The sequence below is a fragment of the Nicotiana tabacum genome, chromosome 19 (assembly GCF_000715075.1).
Source record: "Nicotiana tabacum cultivar K326 chromosome 19, ASM71507v2, whole genome shotgun sequence".
In the NCBI taxonomy this organism is placed as follows: domain Eukaryota; kingdom Viridiplantae; phylum Streptophyta; class Magnoliopsida; order Solanales; family Solanaceae; genus Nicotiana; species Nicotiana tabacum.
The window spans coordinates 107,153,731-107,175,134 of NC_134098.1; the positions used below are offsets into that span (position 1 = coordinate 107,153,731).

The 21,404-nt window shown below is 39.5% G+C and overlaps 2 protein-coding genes and 1 long non-coding RNA gene across 3 annotated transcripts; 1 reads left to right on the forward strand and 2 right to left on the reverse strand.

Moving 5' to 3' along the window:
• Nucleotides 1-4,205: 4,205 nt before the first annotated feature.
• On the reverse strand, nucleotides 4,206-4,550 carry LOC107761908 (non-specific lipid-transfer protein-like). Its single transcript, XM_016580203.1, has one exon. The coding sequence runs from the start codon at nucleotides 4,548-4,550 to the stop codon at nucleotides 4,206-4,208; it is 345 nt and encodes a 114-aa protein (XP_016435689.1).
• A 2,317-nt stretch (nucleotides 4,551-6,867) lies between these two features.
• On the forward strand, nucleotides 6,868-12,222 carry LOC107761941 (uncharacterized). Its single transcript, XR_012702892.1, has 2 exons — nucleotides 6,868-8,633; nucleotides 8,972-12,222. It is a non-coding gene; the product is annotated as an uncharacterized LOC107761941 (long non-coding RNA).
• Nucleotides 12,223-13,279: 1,057 nt separating this feature from the next.
• LOC107761924 (non-specific lipid-transfer protein-like) lies at nucleotides 13,280-13,715 on the reverse strand. Its single transcript, XM_016580221.2, has 2 exons — nucleotides 13,378-13,715; nucleotides 13,280-13,295 (listed from the first exon to the last, which is right to left on the reverse strand). The coding sequence occupies exons 1-2, from the start codon at nucleotides 13,713-13,715 to the stop codon at nucleotides 13,280-13,282; spliced, it is 354 nt and encodes a 117-aa protein (XP_016435707.1).
• Nucleotides 13,716-21,404: the final 7,689 nt, after the last annotated feature.

Below are 21,404 nucleotides of genomic sequence, written 5' to 3' on the forward strand. Positions count from 1 at the left end.
AGTTCGAGTTCGAAGCAATCACTTACTCAATTATTTCGAGTTCGAGCAATCACTCACTCGATCATAAAAAGCCTATAGGCTACGATACTTTAAGTTCGAGTTCGAATCATTCACTCAACTGCTAAGCCTACGGGCCACTTTTATTTCGAGTTCGAGCAAGCACCCACTCGACTGCTAAGCCTACGAGCCACTTTCATTTTGCGTTCGAGCAAGCACCCACTCGACCATTACGCCTACAGGCTACTTTACTTCGAGTTTGAAATGTTCACTCGACTACTATGCTTGAGGGCTACTTTTATTTCGAGTTCGAGCAAACACTCACTCGGCCATAAAGGCTACGAAGGCCGAATTCGATGAAATCGCCTAAATCCTTATGAAAACATTCGCAAGGCATGAATAAAATCTCTACAAGGAAAGAAAGCAGAAGCAAGCTAGTAAAAGAAAAGATATTTGTATAAATATACAAAGATTGTTTACATGAATAAATGCAACCTAGAATCTAAGGGCTAAGCTTCTGGGTTATCATCGAGAGCGGTCTCTTCTCCACCGGGCCCCCGTTATCGGACCCACTCTTGTTACCATCATCATCATCATCGTCGTCGCCATCAGAAGCCAAGGCTTCAGCATCAGCTTTGAGTTCTTTGGCCCTTTTTATCTCTTCAGCAAGATCGAAACCTCGAGCGTGTATCTCCTCGAGGGTCTCCCTCCGAGATCGACACTTAGCAAGTTCGGCAACCCAATGTGCTCGAGTGTCGGCAGTATCCGCTGTCTCTCTTGCCTCCATTTGAGTAGCCTCGGCATCGGCCCGATACACAGCAATAGACTTGTCCGCCATGACTTTCGATAACTCAATCTCCGCCTTGCCCTCAGCAAGCCTTGTTTCAAGCTCCTCGATCCTCTTGGCCTGAGCCGAACCTTTTTGTTTGATGCTTCGACGCTGAACATCGGCCGATGATAATTTGGCCAAGATAGTTTCTTTTTCTGCAGCCAGGCGGTCGATAGTCTACTTCCACCGATCACATTTGGCCTTGATTTGATCGACTTCTTCCCAAAGCAACCCGATCTTTTTAACCTTTTGCTGCAGCTGAGAAAACAAAGGGTTAGCTTTCACAGTTGGGTCAAACCCATACTCTAGCAGAACGAGGCTCACCTGCTTATCTAGTTTGGCCTCTTCTTCACGAGCCTTAGCCAAATCTGCTTGGAGGTCCTTTATAACCTCGTCCTTTTGGCCGCAAAGAAGCCGCAGAGCATCTCTCTCCCCCGAGACCTTCTGAAGATCGACCTCACACTGGCTGAGGTCGGCTCGAAACTTGCTAATGGCCTACACAGAAGGGAAAAACACAAGTCAGGTTTAGAAAAGAACAAAGAAACCAAGCGCAGTAAAATCATTACCCGAGAAATGAAACGTTGGGCCTCTTCTAGAAGAAGAGAGGCGTCACTAATATCGGAGGCATCATCGACTCCAGCAAAGCAATCCCGAAAAGGATCCCCTACACTAGAGCCTCCGCCCATATCGGGGGTCTTCAATTCTCGAGCTTCCTTTAACGCCTCCTCAGAAAAGGTCGAAGGAGAAGGCAAATGACCCACTATCATGGTCCGGAGAGAATCACTCGGGACGCTTTGATCGAGACTCGGGGTATCGAAACCGGCCCCGACCGGTATAGACATCATCGGCTCAGAAGGTTTGGCGACCTCAATAACTTGTGCAGATCGGACCACCAAAGCTAAAGCATCTTCTTCTTCTTCTTCTTCTTCTTCTTCTTCTTCTTCTTCTTCTTCTCTCAGTCGTTGGACCGAGTCCATCGAAATAGCGATTTCCTTCCTCCTCACCCTTCAAGTTTTGGGCTTGAGGTCCTCTAACCAAGAGACAGCTTTTCACTTTTTATCTTTCCCCGATTTCGGGACCGGGGACTTGGTTCCTTCCTCACCACTCGAAGGCCTCAAAACGGCATCCTTGGTTACGCCTGCAAGAAAGGAAGTCAGTAACGAATGGAGCATAAAAAATATTTCGAAAAACATGAGAAGTGACCCTTACCGTGATTCTTGGCCTCCCACCTACCTTTCGCTAAATCACGCCAAGCGCGTTCGGCATAAGAGGAAGTCGAGACTAACTTCTGAACCCAATCCTCGAGGTCGGGTACCGCTTGTGGCATCCAAGGGGCAGCTGTATATTAGAGGGATATATCAGATAGAATCAGAGAAATATACGAAAAACAACACCTTATAAAAATTACTTACGGTCGAAATTTCATTCCTCGGGGAACGACATCTTCTCTTCCGGGATAATGTCACGGGTCCTCACCCGAATATAATGGCCCATCCAACCCCAATCCTTGTCTTCGTCGATGCTCGACATTAAAGCTTTCGATGCCCGATGCTCGAGCCTGATTAGTCCTCGAAAGATTTGAGGAGGATACAATCGTATGAGGTGATTTAGGGTGAAATCCATCCCCCCGGCCTTGTTGGAGAAGAAGCGAAGTAAGATTACTATGCGCCATAGAGAAGGATGAATTTGACCGAGGGTGACCTGATATCTTTTGCAAAAATCAATGATCACTGGGTCGACGGGACCCAACGTGAAGGGGTAAGTATAAACACTTAAAACCCCCTCCACATTAGTGATGATGCTCTCTTCGGAAGAGGGAATTTGCAACACAACCTCGGGACCCCAGTTGCAGTATTTTCTCACAGCCTCGAGATGGCCCTCTGTTATCGAGCACATGTACATCGACACATGCTCACATCGACCTAGAACCGACGAAGGATTTTCAACCTTAAAATCAATCTTTAGAGTACACGGTCCAGGAACATACTCGTGGGGAGGTGGCTCCACCGGCGCCTTGTCGCCAGACTGCCGTGAAGAGGAAGCTTTTTCCTTCTGAGGTACGGTTTTTGAAGTTTTTGCCATTGATATAAGAAAAATAAAAGCAAAGGAAGATAAAAGGTTGATGGTGCCAAACGCTGGTGAAGGTGGCTCTACAAGCGGCGAAATAGAGGCAGAAAGAGTAAGAAAATTTGAAAGATTGAAGATGTAAGAGTGGTAAATGATAAATGGAAGGGTTATTTATAGGTTTATACCGTGGCGGTTCAGTATCAGCGGTGGCCGACCACCATCTGACATGCATTAAATATCTTGAAAGACTAAATCGACGGGACATCTATCATGTACGTCATGATCGAGCCCAGTGAAAACGTCAGCTTATAACCCGATCGAGCCGTTGAAAATCATATCGCTTCTCACCACATTCTTCCTGAGAAACGAGGAGACTATCTGTATATGGTTGAAATAGATTTCGGCCTTCGTACGTTTGATCGAATTCGAATGGTAAGCGACCGAAGTGAGACTTCGAGATTAGTTCCGAAGATAGTACAAACAAGCTTTGAGCTCCAAGACCGATCAAGAAATCGCCTCGGTATCATTATCGAGCCCATGACCAAATCGAACCGCAAGGAAACGTGAAGGTTGTCGGAGACGCACAAACCGATTGACACTCACCCCGAATGTCGAACTCGAACCAAGGCCGAGGGCTTGACCCAATACCGAGTTCGAGCCAGTATCGAGCTCGCAGACAAGAGCCGTTGCAACCGCACTAGGGGAGAGAATCTTGGCGGGAATCGAGGAAGAGACAATTCATCATGGATTCTCCACTATATATTTTTTGTTATAAATAAAGTAAGATCTCTCTACTATAAAAGGGAAAATCCTTGTAAGCACAAGAAATGTTCACACATTGTAAGAAAAGACTACTTCTCTTATTGAAGAATAAATCTCTTGAGCTTATTTTACTTAGCATACTCACTCTTCTTGTTCAATAATTTATCTCCCGTTTTTATAGCCAAGAATCTAAACATTTCCACTTCTACGTTCGATTTATGTCAAGCTATATCACATATCCTTAGAACTACTTATAAATTCAACTATATCCGATTTTTCGGGTAAACATGTGTAAAATTATTTAGCATGACGAAAATCAAGCACAATCTTACTAGGATTTTCCCATTTTCCTTAAACTGTCTTGGATAAATGATCATTCTTGCAGTGAAGCATCAAGCAAGTGTAATGCGAAGTACTACTACAACCATTACTTAGTATAAATTAAAGATTCACTTTTTTTAAATTATAGTATATAATATCGTCAATCATAGTATATAGATCAAATATATCCACTGCCCTCATACTATATCAGCCCCTTTTCAGTGTATATCTAAGAACAATTGGTGTTATGGCCAATGGGAGGCAGAGATAACCGCGTTTGACACTGTTGTGAAGCAATAGCGATAAGAGAAGGTTCATAAGTAATATGTAAAAGTGCTCTCTTTATACACTTGCAAACAGCTATACGATCTTTCTCTCCATTTTTCACCATATCAGCTATGTCATTCAGTCCTCTGCAGCACCTATTTGATGGCTTGATTGAATGATATTTCCCTTCAATGTACGAATAACAAGGTACTAGCCTTTTCGAGACAATGATATATGAAGGCTCGGCCGTTGCTGGTGGTGCTAGAACTAGCAAGAGAATGATCAGAGTATAGATCAGCTTCACCATTGTTTCTTTTTCCGCTGATAGTGACTGTAGTTTTTGTATTTGGTGATTGTGCAAATGACAAACTAAAGAGTATTGTAGATATATTATGTGAGCCAAGGGTTTGTTGCCTTAATTTCTTGGGCGGTTAGCACACAAGTATCATGAAATGCTGATACTCCTACACATTTAAAGATTGTGATCTTTTTTTGGGTTGGGAGTGCATTCAATTAGGCTAAGAATATGCTATATTTTGTACTTCTTGTATAAGAGAAGTGAGGAACCTGGTTCTGTCACAGCATACTTCTAATTTGTTGCCATCATACTCTACACATTCTTAATTTCCGGGGTGTAAGAACAAGAAAACAAAGACACTTTTATATGACTTCTTGCATTATCAAGGAAATGGTAGGATTTTTATAAAGAGAAGCAGAGGTTATATATCCTACTAATTCCAAATCTTGAATTCGCTTTGCAAAGATGAAAAGATTGTTTACTTCCAGAAAAAAATTAAACATTCTAAGTTAGACAATGCTAACACTCTAATGGGAATGAACTTCTCTCTGCCTTTAATACTTTCCAAGAGATTACAATATTTATAGACTTGGAATCAAATATTGTGTTTTTATTTTTTCAAGTCTATAAATATCGAAATAGAGAATACTTTATCCAACAAAACTACTCCTCTGGTCTTCTTGATGAGGCTTATTCAAGAATTCAGTGTATAGCTAACAAATTGCACAATGGTACCAGTACAATTTCTTGTGGGGAAGGAGTATATTGTCGTATACTGTAGTGAACTTCTTCCTTTCGTTTCATCATCTTAGCAGTTCACAGTCAAATACTAATTATTTAGGTAGAATTTAATCGCAAAGATGTCTGTCGACTGTCAGTTCCTTGAAACTTTGAAACTTGCCTTAAATGTTTAGATTTAGAAAAGCATTCAATGAGTTTCTTTAGCTGTTTCAATTTGGTTGGCTTTTGTAAGATCATTTTAGTTTCCTCTAGCTGTAACAATATATACCAACAAGTAATGTTATAGCCTTTTTCTTGCCTCCTCAATAAAAGTTAATCTATTGCAGTGTTATAGTCTGATCAATCCAACTCCCCATAATGTTCCAATATCTAGATTTTGTGATCTATAAGATGTTTGTCATATGCTAGAACATTTCCAGTCTTCAGATTAGGCAAAATAGCAATGATCTTTACCATCTCCTCGTTTTGAAACTGGCAAAGAAAAAACATGGATTTCCTCGTATGCTATTGTTCATTGTGCAAATTTTACTTTATCGTATTTGGCTGAAGAAGAATCGAGCCAGTTGTGGAACTTAGCTTCTTAGACTACTACATTCAAGTTCTGCTCCAATTATATGGTCAATACCAATCTACTTTACAAAGAAGATGGTTTTAGTTTGTCTGTCGAAGTGCATTGCCATACATGCTTTTCAGTTGAGAAGCATGGAATTAAGGAATCAAAGTTGAAATTCCGTGAATATTGCCCTTAACAAAGTAACAAGATCTGGGAATTGTCAGTTCATATTTTATCATGACAGTTTTTGTTCTTGACTTTGATTTATGTTGGATTATTAACCCCATATGACTCTTAACACTATCGTATAATTTGATCATGAGTCTCCTATCACTGACATCTGGAGCTAAACTAATAATATCCGAGGAATTGATAAATAGCACCAACATCCAAAGGTCTACAAACATTTGAATTTTACAGTGAATCTTGCTTGCAGATACATAATACGTTTAAAACATCGTTTCATACATATGATATTAACTTGTATGGTTCGTTCAAAATCTATAGTAGTTTAGGCAGCTTACTTGATCGCTATCCCTTCAACTCAAAGGAATCCTGCATGTAGGGCAAAAAGAAGCTAGGCTAGAAGATCAAGTAAAGCATTCCGTAAAAAATTGGCTGAAATATTTGTATTTACTTGTTACATTTGATATATAGGCATTAATCCGTCACCAAATGTAAAAACCAGTATGTGAACAAGACAGCAGACAGGTTAATGAAAAGTAAATCAATCGAATAGATAGTCCTTCCTTTCTTTCTCCTTCCCAGTTCAGGTTTTAGTTCTGCACCTACTATAACAGGATAAAAACCACAATATTCTGTAAAACAATTTTCACTGTCACTATCCTGGTCACATGACAACAACTTTATCAGTTACGCCATGGCTCCCTTCATCCTTACTATAAATGAGTAGTAAAAATTAGGCAAAGAGTGGTAATCATAGGAAGCAGCGTTGAGATACAAGAACATGCTATTACTTAGCCACTTGGGCTACCTTTTCTTTCTTTTACCATTGGGCCCAGAAGCCCACCTTGTATTTATTTTATTTTGTAATGTATTAGTGGGCCGACCCATTCCCATTATATAGATAGAGAAAGCTACATGTGTAAGAGATAAATTATTCATTCTGTGTAAATAAAAAGAGAAAATCTAAAAGCTTCCGTCTCTTTCTATCTAACCTCACCATAAACGCAGATAAAATCCTCAACGATTTTCACTTAAATCAAGTTTTAACATGGTATCAGAGCCAAGATCTAGATGGATCGGGTAATTGTCTCTCGTCTAATGTTACCCTCACACATTTTCATCGGAGTTTTGAGGTTCCGCCGTTTCTTCGCATTTCTGAGATTTTCCGGCGAGATTTTTCAGTGTTGACGATGAAAATTAGTGCTTTTCTACTAGCACTTGAATGTTTCTGGTAAATTGATCGAACCTATTTGGTATTTTCTGAGACGTCTTCCTCAACCTAGGATTTGGTGGTTTCTGCAATTGCACATTCAGTTAGGATTCGCTTGTCCTTGTCACTATTTTTTTTCAAGGCTGTTATTCCTTCCGGTCGCGAAGGAAATTTGGTACCCCTAGTTATCTCTTCTCATTGTTTGATTGTGTGTATTTCTTCTGATTAATTGTGTACAAAATGCCGAATGATGATGATTCTACATATGCGTTACCAACTGCTCGTTCTACTACTTCTCGTTCTGTTTTTCATGAAGATGATTATACGCATCCATGTCATCCCTTTTATGTGCACCTGTCTGATGTTTTAGGGTCTTCATTAGTTTCTGTACCTTTTGATGGTACTGGGTATGGGAGTTGGAGATGAACCATCCTTGTGTCTTTGTCTGTTAGAAATAAACTGAATTTCATTAATGGATCTTTAGTTAAGCCTCCTGACATTTCTCCCTTGGCGAGACAGTGGCAGAGGTGTAATGATTTAGTCGTCTCTTGGTTAACCAGCTCCTTGTCCAAAGATATTGCTCGTAGTGTTGAGTACTCTGAACTTGCCAAAGATATTTGGAGTGAGTTGGAGGAAAGATATGGTCAAGCAGATGCTGCAAGGGTATTTGAGCTTAAGAAAGAACTAGCTCACATCTCACAAGGGTCACTTGATATTGCTTCATATTTCAACAAAATCAAGCAATTGTGGGATGAAATTGATGCCTTGTCAATAAGTAGAGTCAGGTCCTGTAGCAACTGTGGTTTCAAATCTGATTACCAGAAAGATGATGATGTTCAAAAGATGTATCAATTTTTGATGGGTCTCAATGATGTATATGTGCAAACTAGAAGGAATAAATTCATGATTAAGCCTTTTCCATCTGTGAGCAATGTCTATAGTATATTGTTGTCAGATGAGAAGTAAAGGTAGGTCTCTACCTCTCCTCAGTTTCTCCTTACATCTGCCTCTTTCAATGCTGGGGTGTCTAAACAAGGCTTTCCTTCCAGAGCTAATTTTGATGCTCAAAGATCCCTTACATGCAAATATTGTAAGAAACCAAGTCACACCATTGACAAGTGCTACAAACTACATGGGTATCCTTCAAATTTTAAGTTCACAAAAAGGGCCTGGCAGTAGGAAACTGCAGCTCATGTTGAAGTGAACTCTCCTTGTCCTCCTGCTAATGAGAATTCTAATATGGTTCCTGATTCTGTCAAGTCATCTAAGTTTGGTAATGCTTCAATGATTCCTAGTTTGACACAAGATCAATTCTCTCAGCTGATGATGCTACTACAACAACCCCATGTGTGTGCTGATTCCTCCTCTACTCCTACTCTAATGGCTTCTGCTAACTTTGCTGGTAAGCTGTTATCAGAAAGTATTCTGCTCAAGTCATGCATGCTTTCACAAGTTGATAGTTTTATTTGGATAATAGACTCTGGGGCTTCTGATCACATGACTTCTCATAAGGGTTTACTTTTTAATTTGCAAACACTACCTATACGTTGTCTAGTTTCTCTACCAAATGGTTACAAATTCAAAGTTCATTTAGTAGGATCTTTGACTTTGTTTCCAAATTTTACAATTCATCATGTTCTTTATGTTCCTTCTTTACAATACAATCTTATTTCAGTTCATAAGCTGTTAGAACAATACAATGGGATTGTTCTGTTTACCAGAACTCTTTGTGCTATACAGGCCCCTTCTCTGAAGATGCCTCTGGTTCTTGGTAAACTGGACCATAACCTCTACAAAGTTTTTACTTCCTCATGTTTCTTCTCCCAGTACCACATCCAGTTACTCTTCTAGTGTTACTCCCCATGTCGGTGTTTTCCCTGAGATACAAGAAAATGCAAAGAATGTAAATGTTGCTGACGCTGATGCACATGTAAATACTTATGCAATTCTGAATAATATCAATAAAATGGATGTGGTTTGGCATTATAGAATTAGGCATATTTCTTTTTCTAGAATGAAACACATCTCTATGCTTGGTTCACAGTTATCTCCCAAACAGTCCTTTTCTTACCCAATATGTCCACTAGCCAGACAAACAAGATTCCCATTTCCTGATAGTAGTATACAATCCACAAAGCCTTTTCAGTTGATCCAAATTGACACCTGGGGTCCATATCACTCTCCTATATATACTGGCTCTAAATACTTTATGACCATTGTTGATGGTTTTTCAAGAGCCACTTAGACCCACCTAATGGGAGCCAAAAGTAATGCTTTTGTCCTCTTAAAAGCCTTCATTGCCATGACTGAAACTCAATTCCAATTTAAAGTCCAACATGTAAGGAGCGATAATACCTTAGAGCTGGGATCCAGCATTCTTGGATCAAAATTCTTTTCTGAGAAAGGGATATTGCATCAGACAACATGTCCTCACACTCCATAACAAAATGGAGTTATGGTAAGGAAACACAGATATCTCTTGGAAACTGCTAGAGATCTTCTTTTTCAATCTGGTCTTCCTCTTAGATTTTGGGGAGACTGCATACTCGCAGCCACCTATTTGATAAATAAGTTCTCTTCTAGTGTATTAAAGGACAAGAGTCCCTATGAGATCTTATATAACAAACTCCCCACATACTCAAATCTTAGATCTTTTGGCTGCTTATGTTACTCTACTGTCCCAAACACTCATAGGGACAAACTGCAGCCTAGTGCCATTCCTTGTGTGTTTATTGATTATCCTTTTGGGAAGAAAGACTATAAGCTATATGATTTACAAAATAAAGTCTTTTTTGTCTCTAGAGATGTTATATTTCATGAACATGTTTTCGCTTTTGTTCAGTCTGGATCTACTTCCCCTACTATGTCACATTTGCCATTTTCTGCATGTTTTGATCACTCTGTTAAGAAGAATTCTTCATTGTTCCATGATTTCTTTTACCCTGCTCCATAAGTTGCATCTGCTGTTTCTCCTCATCCATATAATCCTGCTTCTTCTGATTCTGAAATATCTCTGAACACCTCTTCTGCTTCCTCTAATCTCCCTCTTTCTTTCCATGAATCTGAATTCCCCCCGTTAAGGAGATCATCTAGGCCTCACAATCCTCCTTCTTATCTGCAAAATTATGTCTGCACTCTACCTAATCCTAGCTCCAGGCCTACCAATTAAACTGTTATGTCTACTTCTAGTGAGCATTATGCATTTGAGCCTACTACTTATTCTCAGGCAGCAGCTTTCCCTGAGTGACAGAATGCTATGAGGAAAGAGTTTGAGGCATTGAAGACTAATGGTACTTGGGACAAAGTTGAGTTACCCAAGGGCAAGAAGCCAATTGGCTGCAAATGGGTATACAAAATTAAGTACAAAACTGATGGGAGTATAGAACGATATAAAGCTAGGTTTGTGGTAAGGGGTGATATACAAGTTGAAGGCATAGACTTCCATGAAACATTCTCACTTGTAGTTAAAATATCTACTGTTAAAACTTTAATTGTTGTAGCTGTTAAAAGAAATTGGCCACTATTCCAACTAGATGTTAATAATACTTTCTTGTATGGGGACTTAGATGAAGAAGTTTTTATGAAGCTTCCACCCGATCTTTAATTATCTACTGTATCTCCTACTCCTATTTCCACCCCTTTGGTCTGTAAACTAAAAAAATCTTTGTATGGATTGAGATAAGCTTCAAGGCAATGGTATGCCAAGTTGTCTCAATATTTGTCCTCTAGAGGCTATGAGCACTCCTTCAATGACTATTCACTTTTTACTAAGGGTTCTGGTGATGCCTTGGTACTCTTAATGGTATATGTTGATGATATCATCATCACTGGGACAGATCTTTGTGAGATTGCCGCTGTGAAAACCTTCCTCCATGATCAGTTTAAAATTAAGGATTTAGGCCATCTTAACTATTTTCTGGGTATTGAAGTGTTGTATTCTGAGGGTGGGGTGTTGTTGCATCAGAAAAAGTTTGTGCATGATCTGCTCAAAGAGTTTCACTCCTATGATTGTTCTTCAGTGATATCCCCCCTTGAGATGCATGACAAGCTGCAGGCTGATCATGGTGATCCCCTGCCCAATCCTGAGACTTATAGGTGCTTAGTGGGTAAACTCAATTTCTTAACCCATACAAAACCTGACATTTGCTTTGCAGTGCAACATTTAAATTAGTTTATGCAGAGGCCTTGCCGTCCTCATATGCAGGCTGCTTTACGTTTGCTCAGGTATCTCAAGGGTACTCTTGATTTTGGGATCTTCTATAATAATTCTCCTGATCTCTCTCTCAGTGTATATTGTGATAGTGATTGGGGATCTTACCCGGACAGTAGAAAATCCATCAGTGGGTTTTGCATTTTATTAGGAGGATGTCTAGTCGGCTAGAAGTCCAAGAAGCAATCTGTGGTCTCCTTGTCATCTGCAGAAGCTGAATACAGGTCTATGAGTAAGGCCACTGCTGAAATCACTTGGGTTTGTAGGCTTCTTTCTGATTTTGGTGTTATTTTTTCTTCTCCTGTTAGTCTGTTTTGTGATAACCAGGTTGCCATCCACATTGCTAAGAATCCTGTCTTCCATGATCGCACCAAACACATTGAATTGGATTGTTATTTTGTTCGCACCAAGTTGAATGACCGTCTGATTCAGCTGCTTCACACTTCCAGTGCCAATCAGCTTGCTGATATGTTCACTAAACCTTTGGGAGGAGCTGTTCATCATCTGCATATTCACAAGTTGGGGGTTATCTCACCCTCCAACTTGTCGGGGGGTGTTGAGATACAAGAAAATGCTATTACTTAGCCACCTGGGCTATTAGCCACTTGGGCTACCTTTTCTTTCTTTTACCATTGGGCCCAGAAGCCCACCTTGTATTTGTTTTATTCTGTAGTGTATTAGTGGGCCGGCCTATTCCTAGATAGAGAAAGCTACATTTGTAAGAGACAGATTATTCATTCTGTGTAAATGAAAAGAGAGAAAACCTAGAAGCTTCCGTACCTCACCATAAACTCATATAAAATCCTCAACGATTTGCGCTTAAATCAAGTTTTAACAATAACCGTGTATGACATTGTTGTGAAGCAAGTGTGATGCGCGTGGGATCATAACGAACATGTAAAATTGCCCCCTTTATGCACAAGCAAACAGCTATAGGACCCTCCTCGCCATTTTTCACCATATCAGCTATATCATTCAGTCCTCTGCAGCACCTATTTGATGGCTTGATGGAATGATTTCCCTTTAATGTATGAATAACATGGTACTAGCCTTTTTGAAACAATGTTACAAGAAGGCTTGGTCATTGCTGGTGCTGCTAAAACTAGCAAGAGAATGATCAGAGTATAGAATATCTTCACCATTTTTTTTTTTAACCATAGATACTGATGAGTGCGGTTTTCTTATTTGGGTGTAATAACTTATATTATGTGAGGAAAGAATTTGTTGCCTGAATTTCTTTCCCGTTAACACACAAGCATCATGCAATGCTGATAATTCTCCACATTTCAAGAGTTGTGATTGATAAACTAACTGAGCCTTAATCTGGATTCAGTTTTCGACTTTTTTGTTGGGAGTCTATTCAATCAGGCCAAGAATATGGTATAGTTTGTACTTCTTGTATAAGAGAAGTGGGGAACCAGGTTCTGTCACAGCGTGCTTCTAATTTGGTTGGCTTTTTGTACCTCTAGCTTTAACAGTACAAACAATTAATGATCGGACCTTTTTCTTGCCGCCTCAGTAAAAATTAATCTGTTGCTGTGTTATAATCCGACTTTATCTGATTTTAAACCCCATATGATAGTCAGCAACATCTTAAAATTTGATCTTAAGTCACTTATCAGCGATATCTGGAGCTAAACTATCAAAAGACCAAGCATTGATCAAATATCATCAACATTCAATTGTCTGCAAAAAATTGAATTTCACAGTGTATCTGGCTTGCAGATACATAATACATTTTAAATATTGTTTCATACATAATTAATGATATCAACTTGTATGGTTTATTCATAATTCTATAGTGGTTCAGGCAGCTTCCTTGTGCGCGCGCTATCCCTTCAGTTCAAAGAAATTCTGCATGTAAAGAACAAAAAGTTAAGCTATAAGCAGATCAAGCAAGCATTCTGCGAAAAATGGCTGAAATATTTGGATTTACTTGTTACAGTCGAAGTTCTTATCTATGGGAGGGATAGTATAAGGAAGGCCACATTTCTTGGGGAGTTCAGCAATGCGAGAGGGAATATCGTGATCATCAATCACTGTTGTTTTTATACAGTTGCAGAGAGCAACTCCATCTTCTTTGGTTTTTACAAGCTCAAGTATGTCCTTTAAACCTGAACAACAAGCTTCCGATGGATCAGCCTTTAGATTACCTTCGACATACGAGTGACAAGGTGCTAGCTGCGTTTTAACAGTTGGACAGGATGGCGCAGCCGAGGAAGATCCTACGAGCGCTAGTAGTAGGAAACAAAGAAACACAGGCAAACGAGCCATAGTCAATGTTTATGCCTGCACTATATTGAACAAATGTAAGTGAAACTTTATGTGTGAATCCGATTCTTGTGCAGATAGCGACATTTATACCTATCCAGTAATAAGATGTTTCTTTCAACTCCTTTGGCTGTTACAACATGCAATTCTCATGAATTAGAGATTTCTCAGGTTGTTGTTCCATTGGAATTTCATACGATCTTCTTTTTCCCACAGGCAACCTAAGTTGATTGAAACTCACAGGGAACAACAATGCATTAGAGGCAGGGGTGGCAAACGGGTGGGTCGGATCAGATATGGGTAGGTCGAAAAATGGGTAATGTAAAAATGGATAAATTATCCGACCCAACCTTTTTTTAATACGGATAAAAAAACAGGTTAACCGGTGGATAATATATGACTTTAAATATGATCACTTTGAATTCCTAATCTCCCAAACTTGATGAACGCCCAATTTGAGTATTTACTAATGTAAAGGTTAAACTCATTAGTTATATATCCATTAATTATTCATTAGTTTTTCATTTTCTAAGCGGATAATATGGTTCTTATCCATATTTGATCCATTTTTTAAAAGTTCATTATCCAACCTATATTTTAATGGATAATATGTGTGAATAACTGTTTTCTTGTAACTATTTTGCGACCACTAATTAGATGACAAAAAGGAAAACTTTGCTCTTCATAAAATTAATTACGTGCAAGTAAAACATGGTCTTTTAACCACCCAAAAAAAATAATAATAATGGTCTAGCTAGGAAATGTAATACGAAAGTGAACTTGGATTTTAAGTGGGTCAAGGAAAGTATATGCTAGGACTTGCAAGAAAGTCTTTGAAGTTTGCACTATGAAGTTACAGAGTTTTTGAGCTTACACTATAGTCTACTTATAATGTGGTTAGGACTACTGCTATAAGTTTGTGTTAGTGATTTGAAGATGTTCAAGATTGAAACTTCCCATTAGTCTGGTAGTTTATTATACAATGATCCTGCACTCTGAACGTCACTCTCAAAAGAGACGGTTGCACGAAGGGGCTGGAAATTTGTGTTTCCAACACACCAGTAGAGCACCCACTTCAAATTGCAAAGTGTGTAATTAAGTGTGTACTTAAAGGACGAAATACAATCTCAAATTTCTTGGTCAGGCCATCCATTGACATTCCTTGCCCCAACATGTGATTAGACATCCAACTGTAAGTTTCTTCAGTCAACCATCAATTAATTATGTCTCATCTATCACAAACTAGTTGAGATCAGGTTTATGAACCTTGTGCACTCATATCATTATATTTGGACACTCTTCGTTCCATATTTAAAAATAATAAAAGAAGAGCCTACTCATGTCAGAATCGCTAAATCCAAATGCTGCATATTGTAAGGGCTAATGATTCATGCGTAGAGACGGCCGGATCCAGGGTTTAAACTCTATGGGTTCAACCTTTAAAGTTTTTACTACTGAATTCATTATATCCTTAAAGTTATGGGTTCATAACTATAATTTATTGTGATTGTAGTAATTTTTTACATATAAATTTTTACTCCGTGTCGAAAATTATGGGTTCAATTAAACACGATGTTATAGGGCTACATACGCCTCTGTTCATGCGTGTAGTTGTGCCAAGAAGTTAACATTTGCAGTAGCAGTTGATGAGGGAATAATTCCAGATCCTAACCAGCTTGGGGATGATTTTGTCGAGTCATTCAGGCTTATCAAAGAGGCATCTCCAAATTTAGGACTGTTAGATATTGTCGGAGAGTATTTCAAATATTAGATTGTATGTCGGATAGATAGTCAAATATTGTAGGTAAAAGGCATGATCTCAAGGATGCATTGTTGACTTATGTGTCTAGCTTTTGTGTATATATTCTCGATGTAATCTATCATTTTAATTATGAAGTGAAATACACTTACATTATTCACATGGTATCAGAGCCTCTACGATCTCGGTAGAGACTCATACTTTTTCGGTTGCTTTTTTCGGCAGTCACTACTCCGGATCAAATCTTGTTACCCTCTGACCTCGACTCCATTAGTAGTCTCCTTTCCCAGCCATGTCTTGTTTCCATAAGAAAACACTTGAGTTCAGAAAGAATAGGCACTGTAATCATATTTATCTGCCACCAAAATTTCATCTTTGTGTTTGCACTCAATTTTAATCTTGTATCCAGCGAGATACTTGGTAGCTTCAGTCTCAAAGCCACAGCGGCAAGTGTCACAATAACATTTATCCTTAACAAGGAAAGGGGAAGTAGCAGCTGCCAAAGAAGCAAAGAGTAAACAAAGAGAAAAGAATGCAACCAATCTTGCCATTTTTAGAACACGTAAGAAATTTCTCTACTTTTGCTTCTTATTGTTGTTGTTGAAGTTGTAATGAGATAGGAAGAAGAGTTGTTGGGTCTTGTATTTTGAGAGAGGAACAGAGTAATTGGGTTTCTGATAAGCTTTTCCTTAAAGCTATTTCAAGTCCCACTTTTATTGCCTTTCTCTTACACTAGTGGGTTATTTTGTCCCACTTCTTTATTGCTTTTTCAAAGAGTTCACTATGGATTTCTGTTTTTCCTCAACATTAAGCCATTATTTTGGTTTATTCTAGATTCTAGTGGAAGTTATTTGCAACATATTATTTTTTACACATTTGACCTTTCCGGAATTAAAATCTCAAAATGTCGGAGCAAGATGGTTCTTCGCAGACAGGCGACATCAAACCATTCTTTTCTTCAATTTCGAATTCTTTCACTATTATAATTGTCAGATTACAAGGCAATAATATTTACATATCATGGTCTTCCTTAGTTGAAATGTGATTTATGGGTCAGGGATATGAAGAACATTTTATAAAAACTGTTAGTGATATTATTACTACTGAGAGGACTAAGTGGAATAGAATTGATGTACAATTGTGCAATCTTTTATGGAATTCCTTAGATCCTAAATTACTCAACCTATTTCAATCTTGTAAGAGTTGCTATAAAGTTTGGACAAAAGCTAAGACTTTGTATACGAACGATATACAACGTAAATACAAAGTTGTATCAGATTTAGTCCAACTACAGCAAAATAATCAAGATATGGCGAGTTATATAGGACAAATAGATACCTTAAAAGATCAATTTGACTCTCTCATGCCACTATCTGCAAGTGTCACCACACAAGAGCAACAAAGGGGTAAGTTCTTTATGGTTTTGGCACTGAAAGGACTTCGATCTGATCTTAGTCTTGTAAGGGATCAAATCTTGGCGAGTTCTACAGTTCCTTCCTTAGTTGAAGTGTCTGCCCGATCATTACATGTTGGCTCAGAAACACTTGATGCTACTAAACTTGAGACATCTGTGTTAGCTGTGTAAAATGAAAACTCACAGGAACTAAATGTCTCACAGAGGGGGAAAGGTAAAAGCTCTAGATCCTACTGCAACTATTGCAACAAGCTAGGCCATACTCGACAAACATGTTGTAAACTGCATGGTCGACCATCACGTACTGACAATCGCAGTACATCCCACATGGTTCAGGCTCGTGGAGATACAGATAGTCGACAGGCTGATTCTATTACTCTGTCTAGAGTGGATTATAGTGATTACTTGCAGTATCAAACGGCCAAACAACAATCACTTTCATTTGGCACCTCACAAATGGGTAATTCCTTTGCTTGTCTGACCAGGTCTTCACCCACTTGCTCATGGATATTGAATTCTGGTGCATCTAATCATATTTCTGGTAACCAAAATCTTTTCTCAAACCTTGTTTATTCCTCAAACCTCCCTGCAGTTATCCTTGCTAATGGTTCATGAACTGTAGTAAAAGGAATAGGAGAAGTGCAACTTCTTCCCTCTATTTCTTTAAACTCGGTCTTATTTTCTCCCGAATGCCCATTCAATATAATTTCTATTAGCAAATTAACCAAAAACCTCAGTTGTTTTGTCAAATTTATGGCTAACTTTGTTATTGTATAGGACCAGAGTGCGAGAAAGACGATTGGAGCAGGATATGAGTCACAGGGACTATATCACATGTCTAAATCCCAACCGCCGGTTGACTTCATTTTTGTTGCCTCAGTTGATTTTCTCCACAGTCGTTTAGGCTACTCGAGTCTTGCAAAGCTACAGGTAATAATTCCTAGTCTTTCCACGTTGTCTCCTTTTGAATGTGAGTCTTGTCAACTTGGGAAACATACTCGCACTTTGTTTCCCAAAAGAGTCAATAATAGGGCCTCGTCTATGTTTGACATTGTTCACTCAGATGTATGGGGTCCTAGTCGTGTTGTTTCAAGTTTGGATTTCAATATTTTTTTACCTTTATTAATGACTTTTCTCGCTGCACATGGGTATTTTTAATAAAAAATCATTCTGAATTATTCTCCTATCTTTCAAAACTTTTGCACTGAGATAAATAATCAATATTGTGTTTCAATAAAGGTATTACATAGTGACAATGCCAAGGAGTATTTATCATCTTCATTTTCCAAATTCATGTCATCTCAAGGGATTACTCATCAGACTTCTTGTGCATATACTCCTCAACAGAATGGCATCGCCGAACGTAAAAATAGGCATCTTATTGAAACTGCTCGTACTTTACTTATACACTATCATGTTCCTCTTCGCTTTTGGGTAGATGTTGTTCTCACTGCTTGTTATCTGATCAATAAAGATCCCTCTACCATATTGCAATATCAAAGTCCTCACTCAATTCTCTTTCCTGGTCAAAATCCCTATCATTTACCTTTGAGAGTATTTTGGATGTACCTATTTTATTCATGATCACAGTCCTTGTAATGACAAACTCCAACCAAAATCTATTAAGTGTGTCTTTCTTGGATACTCTCGTTACTGTATAGGCCAAAATCTATCTTAAGAATATTTAGCGTAATATGGCATTAAAGAAAGTTATCGGTCGAGCTCGCCCAAGACGCATCAAGGTCAATGACCGAGGTGCCAACATGAGTCATGGTCAAGATATCGACGGAAATCGAAGTCAAGATGTCAACAAGGGTCGAGGTCGAGATTGACTATTGATGATAAGACTTGTAACGACATTAGGGTTTCCTAGGAAAAAGACCCTATATATATAGAAAGAAGAGACAATGATAGGGGAATGTAATATTGATTCTGATAAGAACACTTTTGAGAAGAAGACTCTCTCTCTTGCAAAAACACAAAGATTACCTTTTAACAAATATTCTTGTTCATATATTATTCCATATCTTTCCATCAGATCCGAGGATTGTTCATGCGAATCTTAGATCTATCTGTCATTCATCATTGTGAGGCAAAATATTCATCTTACCCATCCATTATTGGGTGAATCATTCTCTTTATTTACTTAAATGTCATTTATTGACATTTATTGTTAGTTTTATCACCCTAAATGTTCTTGCTTTAAGAGTATCTTACATTTATTGTCACCAACCATATACGAAATCTGTCCCGGTCTACTATACGTTTTTGTGCTTAATATTTAGAGTTATTATCTTTAGTTAGATTTAGCCTCGTACTACGCAAATTTAATAGTTTAACCGGAGATTATATTTTTTGTTCAAATAATTTGGCACCGTCTGTGGGGATTTTCTAACTAAGTCTTTAAGTTTCTTCTAGATCTACTACTGGCACTGGTGGCTGGCGTGAAAAAAAAAAAGAAAGAAAGAAAAGAAGAACCTTTTTTCTCTCTCTCTGCATGCACAGATCTAACATGGCAGGTAACAGAGAAGAAAGAACGAGAATAATGAGTGACCTCCCAACCAACCTCATGGACATCATCCACGAAAGCTCTGAAGCAGTGGACGAGGACACAACGCCCAATGCCTCCCCTAGGCAAGGTGGGTCACCCCTCCCCACTGCAGCATCACAAAATCCCTTGGCAAGATAGCCTCCATATCCATAGAGAGGAGATGTCGCCAGCAATAAAGAAACTTCTTGAGGCCTGGCTGACTGATACACTGACCGACGTACTCTATAAACCTGTTTAGGATGCGACTGCAGCAAATGCGAGAACCTGTGCTACACTACCAGTGACCGAGCAACATGATCAACCTCCACTCCTACCCGCGACGTCAGGTATCACTCACAATATTGTTAATAATGCAGGCGATAACGCTCTCACAACCATTCTGAAAAGGATGGAGGAAATGGAAAATGAGAACAAGGCTCTTCGGGATCAAATGAGAGAACACCAAGAAATGGTCGATAAAATACCGGGCGCTCCTAAGTTATTGCCGAAGAGAGATGTCGGTCGGTTCGTCGAGCAACCGTACAGTGATAGTGCTGCCCCACATTGCATACCGAAGACTTTCAAAATGCCGCCTTACCTGAAAATATACGATGGCACGACCGACCCCGAGGATCATATGACCCACTACACCACCGCTATGAAAGGTAATGACCTAGCCAAAGAACAAGTATCCTCCATTCTACTGAAGAAATTTGGCGAAACCCTCACGGGAGGGGCATTAACATGGTACTCGCAACTGCTAGCTCGTTCCATCGAGACCTTCGAGAAAATGGCCGATAAGTTCATGACGGCCCATGCCAGGGCCAAGAAGGCCGAGGCAAGAGTGAATGATATCTTTGCTGTCAAACAGTCCCCGGGGAGAAGGACTAAGGGACTTCCTTGCCCGTTTCAACCGAGTGAGAATGACTTTGCCCAATGTATCAAAAGGAATAGCGGTAGCCGCTTTTCAAAACGGGTTGAACAGAAATGGTTCAAGAGTGACAAGAAAATTATTAAGTCGGCTTATGAAATACCCCCCAACAACTTGGGATGAAATACATAATGCATATTGTGCCGAAGTTCAAGCAAACGAAGAAGGCCTCAATGGGCCGACTCATCATCTAACCTCAGTACAAGCAAAATCCAGAAAAGATCGGAGAAGTGATATCAGGAGAGATCCAGCGGCCTCACAGCCAAACCGGGAACAACATATCTCCCATATGCCAGAACTACCGATGTCTCCTCACCTCACCATTAAGAAGGCCTGCCCCGATCAAGAACAGGGACTCACCGGAATGAAAGAGGTATGCCCCCTTTACTATCCGCTCACAAATTTTGCGTGTCACCTACAGAGATCGTCTACGCCTTGGAGAAGCTCGGACCAAAGGTAAAATGGCTGCAGAAAATGAGGTCAGACCCTAAAACCAGAAAATCAGACGCCCTCTGGGAGTTCCATCAAGATCGAGGACATAAAATCGAAGATTGCATCGCCCTAAGACAAGAGGTCGTAAACATGTTGCGACAGGGAAACCTCAAAGAATTGCTGAGCGATTGGGGAAGAACCAACTTTTCCAGGGGACGCGAACATCATCAAGGGCCGCTGAAGCCGCCCTCGCCAGCCCGCACCATCCACATGATCATCAGTGGTGAAGACGATGCTTCCATCAACAGTGTGAAGTTCACCACGACCCAAAAGCTCAAATAGTCGATCACCCACGAACGGTATGATGAACTCGAAGAAAGTATCATCTTCACTAAGTCAGATAGCAAAGGTTTGGCATTCCCTCACTATCACACTTTTGTTATTACTTTACGAATTTTAGATACCAACGTAAGACGTATTATGGTAGATGACGGGAGTGGCGCGTGTATTATCCAACCCCGAGTACTCACACAAATGAAAATCAAGGACAAGATAGTACCACGCTGCATCACACTAACAGGCTTTAACAATGCAGTTGAACGAACATCTAGCGAGATCACACTCCC

Bases quoted from the DNA above. Each gene is read 5' to 3' on its own strand.
- LOC107761924 (XM_016580221.2), bottom strand. From the start codon at position 13,715: ATGGCTCGTTTGCCTGTGTTTCTTTGTTTCCTACTACTAGCGCTCGTA.
- LOC107761908 (XM_016580203.1), bottom strand. From the start codon at position 4,550: ATGGTGAAGCTGATCTATACTCTGATCATTCTCTTGCTAGTTCTAGCA.